Source organism: Pteropus alecto, unplaced genomic scaffold (assembly GCF_000325575.1).
Source record: "Pteropus alecto unplaced genomic scaffold, ASM32557v1 scaffold45, whole genome shotgun sequence".
Classification (NCBI taxonomy): Eukaryota; Metazoa; Chordata; class Mammalia; order Chiroptera; family Pteropodidae; genus Pteropus; species Pteropus alecto.
This window is the reverse complement of record NW_006442491.1, coordinates 15694702-15701994: the sequence shown is the minus strand read 5'-3', so window position 1 is coordinate 15701994 and position 7293 is coordinate 15694702. Positions and strand designations below refer to the sequence as shown.

Sequence of the window (7293 nt, the reverse complement as noted above, 5' to 3'; positions counted from 1 at the left end):
AGTGGTGGCCATAGAGGGGCCAGAGGGGGCGGCGGCGCCGGCGCCGCCGGCACTGGCAGCGTAGGAGGCGGAGGAAGGCGCGCTTGAACTCGCGGCTGGAGCACGGGTAGATGAGTGGGTTCACGCAGCTGTTGAAGTAGCCGAGCCAGAAGATCACCTTGAAGACGCCCTCAGAGGGCTTCAGCTGCGGGAACAGGGAGCCTGTGGGGAGCAGAGACCCACGTGAGCGAAATGCTCGGGGAGGAGGAGGCCCAGGCAGCCCCTGGGTGCGAAGGGGCAACCCTCCCCGCCCTCCAGGGCCCTGGCTGAGTCATCGACTAGAGGATCTCTCAAGGTATCGCTCCCCAAGGGGTCCCTGATATAATTTGAGAGGGTCCATGAACTTGGATGAGGAAAAGCGGTCATCTTCAGTTTTACTCACATCTACCTGAAACTGAACATTTCCTTCAATGATGAATGTAGGCAACAAACAGTAGAACTAGGCAAAATCATATGAAATCACCGTTTTTGTAGCTCAAAACTGGTGCAATATTGGCAGTTTCGTACGGTTCAACCTAATGTTAGCAGGTCCTGCAGATAGTTTTCTATCACATTCGGTTGCTGCAGATGTGAAATATTGTCTGTGCTCCTCACTACGTGGAGATGACTGTCATTAGAACACAACAATAGATCTTGTTATTTCATGCCTTAATGTAGAAGCACGTTTATTACTAGATCACGAATTATGTTTTAAAATATTTGACCAGGGTTTCAATGAAATCGGTTTCATTTGTAGTCCTCTATATTTTGTGCATTTGCAAGTGTGACTCTGAGAAGGGATCCTAAGTAGTCCTTGGCACAAAAAGAGACAAGGACCCCTGATAAATGTTGAGCAAGGCTCACCCCATGCCAAGCACTGTGCTGGGCTCACATCAACCATTGTCCTGTTCCCTTGCTGGCAATGTGAATCAAACACCACGGGAACACAGGTGGGGCGATGCTGGTGTTCGGCACATGGGGTGGGGGGCTTCTAGGGGTCTCAGAGGGTAGATAGAGGCCAACCAGGATGAGGAGGGGCAGAGGGTGTTAGGAGTGGAAGGGACAGATGGGCGAGAAGAATAACGTCTGGGGTCTGGGAATGTTGTATAGGATATACCAGCAAACTTCACTGGGACAGATGGTGAAGGGCCTTAAATGCTGGGAAGTTTGGCTTTTATTCTGTGGGCAGTTAAGAGCCATGGCTATTTTTTAAGCAGGAGAGGGATAAGGCCTAGAATTAAGCCTCAATAAACACAATGACCACGGCTGTCAGAATGCAGGACAGCGGGGCTGCCTCAGTGAAGTGGTCAGGGAAGGCATCTGGGATGGCTTCAAGGGAGCGGTGCCAGGCAGGTGGGGATGGGGAGCAATGGGTCTAAGCTGTGCCAGGAAGACCTTTCTCTCCACAAACCTTTCCCCTGGCATCTCCACCATGGACTGGAAAGGAGTCATGTCTCCAAAGCACTGGGACAAAACGCAAAGGCATGATTTAGGATGCAGAGGCCATCTCAGCCTCATTCATCCTCAGCAGCAGGAGAGGCAGAGGGTAGCTGGCAGGAGCGTGGGTAAAAGATGCAGGCACCCAAGAGCCTGAGCAGGCCAGGGGTAGGGGTCCTTGGCAAATCACGGGACATGTTCTTTCTTCCCTTGCCCCAAAAGAAATAAAAGCGGGGTCTCCTACTGAGGGGGCAGAGGCACCATGCCCCCTCTTTGATGTGGAGGCCCTTACTTATCACCCACCTCCCCCCATACAGAGAATCCCTGGAGCGAAGAGACACTGCGGAGGAAGAGGAAGGTCATACAGCATCGTTGGGCACAGGCCTTTCAAACCTTGGTCACACTGCCCTGAACAAGTCATTTGGCTGGCCATTTAAGTTTTGCTTTTCTTTTTTGTGAAATACAGACAATATTTCTCTGGCAGGGATTTTGTGAAGATTCATAAATTTCAGGGTCTAGCACTTCACAGGTTCTTAATAGATACTGCTGTCTATTTACTCTCCTCTCCCTATTTCTGTGGCTTTTGAGAGAGGAGAGGTCCACTTCCCAGCTCTGGAGAGTGGCCAGAAACAGAAGCTGAGACCTGGTGGGTGTGGGGGAGGCTGGGGCATCAGTCAGGGTGTGTTGAGGAGACAATATCCCCTGAGAGAGGAGTTGGGCAGTTGTCCCTGGAATGTGGGGGCCACCAGGGTTGACCTCAGCCTCCAAGAAGGCGGCCCTCGGAACAGCATCCCTCAATGGCTGCAAAGACAGAGTACTGAAAATAACTTTCTGACTCAGGCCCCAATTTTTTATATTTAGCCCAGAATGACAAATCAGTGGACTATGCTTTCAGCGACAAGACCGAAGCCAGCCAAAAGGCATTGTTATCAGCCTGGGTTCGATTCGGATTGGTGGGCAACATGGCACATTGTATGGCCTGGGCCTTTTTGTAAACATGAATATTCTAATTTATGCTCAACGAAACTGTTCAGAAGCCTGCTGCCAGCTGGGAATTCCTTACACACAACAGAGCTGGGATTCAAGCAGCCTTTCGGCCCCCCAATTTTCTTACTGTGTCCTGCCGACATTTTCTGTCTTACTTTGGGCCCTCCCAGAAGCAGACCCTGAGACAAGGATTCAAATGTAAGTTGTTAATTTGGGGGGGTAAATGAAATACCAGTAGTGGAGTGGGAAAGAGAGACAGGAAAGAGAAGGAAGCCAATAAAAGGTGTGTTAAGGAGTTGTCATCACTGTGGGAGACTGGGGCTTAATCCCCCTGGGAGCTCTGTGAGACAGTGGAGAACAGGAACCTGAGTTATCCCCGCTTCCCCACTGGGGCGAGGGAGGTGGGGAATCTATACGCCCACTCCCGTAAGTCATTAATTAATTTTCCACACCTCCTGCCTGCCGCATGAGTAGACAAGCAGGATTTTGGTGGGCAGAGAAAGCCCCTAGGCAAAGTGACAGAGCCAGGTGCTCAGGTGGAAGTTAGCCCATTAGCGCACTGAAGGTCTAAATGAGATGGGTGAGGCACCAACAGCATCTGTCACAACTTTGCTTCATTTGCTCTCTGCCCACTGCACAGACATCTTGCCTGGAAAATACAGACGTCTGTGCCTTGGGCTCCAGCTTCCAAATAGCAGCTCCCAAGAGACTTTTCCTATTCCCTTCATAGATGGCAATTTTGAGCCTCGCACCTACCTCTTCCCAGAGTACTGTGGTCTTCCCACACCTCCCTGAACCCTGCCTCACTCTCCCTGCCTCCCTCGCCCCCCATCATTCTTTCATTGGCCCACGGTCTCTTGCAAGGATCTCTGGGGAGGGGGTTGCAAGTGAGCACTTCCCTCCCTTTGTGTGTTATGGAGGAGATGGGGAACTGCCCCGAGACCCCTGAGGATGGGCACTTGGCTACTAGGCACTCCCTGCAATGCTGCCGTGCTGTGGGGGCATCAGTGGGCAAGCTCCTTCTCAGCCATTCCCGGCTTGCTCCTCCCCCAGCCACTGAGTAATGGCTACTCGTCGACCAGCTGCCTTGCTCGTCTTCCCTCCACATCCCTCTCCAGCTGCCCAGCACACACCTTTGCCAGCCCGTGTACCACAGATGCAGGAAAGCCTCAATGGGCAGCTGGGGGCTCTGAGACAAAGCCACTCTCCCTTAGTCCCTGGCACCCACTTTTCTGCCCTGAGCTGGCTTCTTCTCCTACTCCCCACATTGCCCACATCCTTTCTCGCCCAGCTGTGCTTACTCATCTTGGCAGCTGTCATTAGAACCAGAGGCTCTCATGGAAAGCCCTCCCTCAGCCCCACCCCCCATCCAGGTGCTCAGCATCACCCCCACATTCTCCTTTCTCCTGCTCTTCTCTCCGCAGTCTTACTTCTGTCTTCTGTCTCCATGTGCATCAGCTAAGTGGCCACACTGACTTCTCGCTGCCCTCCGGCCACAGTGGGCTCCTCAGTCTTGCCTTTGGGCTTTTGCACATGATCATTCTGGATGCCCTTCCTTTGCCTCCACCTGGTACTGCCAGCTCCAGCGGCACCTCCTCCTGGAGGCCTTCCTCATACCGCCCCCTCCTGACCCAGCAGTGTTAGTGGTACTCCCTCCTCTCTGCCAGCACATCTACTCACTTCTAAGTGCCAAGAACCCTGCAGGTAACTCTTGGTTTCTTGTCTATCTTCTCCTTAAATGGTAAGCTCCTCACATCGCACTTGGCACATGGTAGGTGCTCGATGCATCCTGACGGCTCTCTATCACATCCCGCATCCCATCATCGCCAAGTCCCACAAACTCCTCACTTCGTACCAACCCTTGTTACTGCCTGGTCCCAGCTGCCATCATCATCTACCTACAGTGCCCTTCCACGTGGGCTCCTGCTCCTGTACTTGTGCCCTCGAACCCTGTTCTCCACACAATAGCCGGGGGATCCTTTTAAAACATACGTCTGAGCATTTCATTTCTTTATGTAGAACCCATCTCCATGCTGACTGCGGCCTCCTGTCCTCTCTCATCTGTACTTTGACCTTCTGCCAGCCCCTTGGTTCTCTCCTATCATCTCCTTCTGTCTGCCTCCTTCTCAGCTTAGCCGAGACTCCTACTCGCTCGCACCTCAGCCATTCTCAATCCTCCCACAACCACGTCCTTCTGGATTTGGGTTGTCCTTCTCCATCCGGGTCCACCCACTCCCGGAACATGCTTACGGTCCCTGACCTCAGCTCAGTGTCCTGTGTTTCCAGCAATCTCACCGTCCATCCCCGGCCCGCTCCCTACTATTCCTGCACCAGCTCCTTTAAGCCCTGACTCCTCTCTACAAGCCTTGCAGTCACCCCTTCACCTTTTCCAGAGCAGCTGACCTCATTTCCTTTTTACGGAGAAAACAGAAGCCAAAGAAGTTAGGGACCCGCTCAAACCTTCACCTCTCTTCTTGCTTGGTAAGATAGGAGTCTCTCCTCCCACCCAAGGCCAGTGTCCCTGTTTGTGTCATGGAGCTCTCGAGCCATCCGTCACCCACGTGCTCGCCCTCATTCTCTCCACCCTTTCCATCCACGACTGCTGTCTCCTCTTCCCTAGCTGCTTTTCACTCCACTGCTTTGCCCCATAGCGTACCTCACTTGGGCCCCCAACCTGTGGACACCTGTCACCTCACTGTGGCTTTCAGGGCATCGCTCTCTTGGATTTTGTATGCGGCTTCTTCCTCACGACCCCACTGCTAAAGGTAGGAGTGCCTTTATAAGAAGAATCTGGTCATCAAAATGATGTCTCCCTGACTTCCCACTTAAAATTGCAATGTCCTCTTACCCCGTGTTCCTCATTCCCCTCAACTGGCTCTACTGTTCTTCACAGCACTCATCACTTTCTCCCGTACTATTTGACTTATTCTTCACTGTGCCCATCATCTTTCTCCCCGCAGTCCACGGGGCAGGACTTGTGTCTGTTTTGCTTGGCACTGCCCTCTCACCGCCCAGAAGACCTCATGAGCCCACTGAGCATACAGTAGGCACTCGACACCTGCTGAGTCTGCTGAATGAGTCCCTTTTCTCTACCTACATGTCCGACTGGTCACCACACCCAGTGCATTTGACCTTCTCTCCAGCAGGGTCTCCCCACCCCCTCCACTTCGCCTCCTTCCTGAAGCCTTTGCTGAGTCTGGCATCTCATTTTGTTCGCATGGCTGTGACAGTCCCCAGTGGGCCCCTGTCCTCTCCACTCTGCACACAGCCTGTTGGAAGCTTTTATTAAAAAACTGGTTTCTCTCCTTTCCCCTCTGAAAACCATGAGTGGCTTCCAGTGGCTCTGAGGAATAAGCCCAGACTATCTCGTGCTGCACTTAAGGCTTTTTAGGAGCCAGTGCTGTGTTCGTTGTGCCTCCCTCATGAAGCCGCAAGCAGGGCTTCCCACAGGGGCTGCGCTCCATCTGCCATTCTGCTTGGCCCCTATCACTCCCACGGTGCTTTCCGTTTCCTTCCACCCACCCCTGCAGCCTCCGGTCAGGCACCCTCCCCCACCGGGTCTGGGCACCCTTTCATGAGTGCCTCTACTTTAATAAAATTTATGATTACTCTTTCTACTCTAGTAAACTCTAGGTTTCTTGAAGGCAAAAATGGGATTCATTGTTCTTTTCATCCCAACCTATAAGGCAAGTGGCTAACCCAGAGCAGGGACTGTAAAATATTTGTTGAATGAATGAATAAATGGTGTTTGGGCAGGTGGCCTCTAAAGTAGGAAGGAAGGAAATAGGAGCTCATGCTTTCCGAGTGTTCAGTACCTACTAGTCTCCAGGCCGGGCCCTGTATGCACGTCTCATTTAATTCTCACGGCACTGGCATCCCACTTTTCAGAAAGATTCTAGTTTTCTCCAGAGAGCAAGTGGTGGGGTCAGTATTTGAACTTGAGTCAGTACAGCCTTAAGTACTTGGTTTTCCTGCAACATAATGTAAAGATAGAAACAGAGCTTTCCCTGATCTTCCAGGGATCCTGGGGAGTCAGGAACCACAGACACTTGCTTTCCTCCAGTAGCTGCCCCACAAGCAGCACGCTCATGCTCATTCCCACTCCTGGGCTTTCACGTGCTGACCTAGAGGATGCCCCTCCTCCTCTCTCCCTGTTTCTTCAGACTCAGGTCTAGAACCACTTTCTCCAGGGATGTTTCTGTGATTAACCCCACTCCCTTGGGTATCTGGGGAGGTGGTAGTCGTTTCTGGAGCGTGTGCTTTGAGCATCTCTTTATTCTGCCTCTGTCAGGCCTGGTGGCATTCGCTGACCTTCTGTATGGCCTCAAGCGTGCCCTGTGGGGCCTGCCATATTGGGTTTGGCTCCTGTGCATGCATGTCCATCCGGAACATTCAGAAGGGCTGGGCTATTGCCTGCTTGTGGAACCTGTGTCTCAGGAGAGAGTGTCAAATAGACCCCACCTCCTGGGAAGAGCCCCAGAGCTGCTGGGCCATCTCCTTCCCCTCCTTCAAATCTTTGCTCAAAAGTCACCTCTAAGGTTCAAAGTCAATGCTGTTGGGCCCCGCTTAGGTGCCCTGCAGGCCCAGGTGCCCCCAGCTCCAGATGCTCCCAGCCCCAGCTGCTGTGAGTGTTGGCTGCTAAGGCTCATAGTTACCTTTTCTCTAGAGAACTGCCCTTGGCCAATGGGAGCTGTTTTAATGGGAAGATGACACCTCTCCACCAAGGGGCAGCTCACAGCCAGTGAGATTGACCTGGGGATGGATAAGACTATGTACCTTGCCTCTAGGTGGCGTAATTCTGTGAGGCTCGTCTTGCTCCAGGGCCCCCCTGAGGGGGGCCAGGCTGAGGCC

General features: G+C 52.7%; 1 protein-coding gene across 1 annotated transcript in view; it reads right to left on the bottom strand.

Annotated features, from left to right (window-relative positions):
* The window catches only part of ADRA1D (adrenoceptor alpha 1D), a 23595-nt gene that overhangs the window by 459 nt on the left and 15843 nt on the right, over positions 1-7293 (bottom strand). The window contains exon 3 of the mRNA XM_015596878.1: positions 2-201. Coding sequence (XP_015452364.1) covers positions 2-201 — 200 coding nt within the window. The remainder of the gene's footprint in view (position 1; positions 202-7293) is intronic.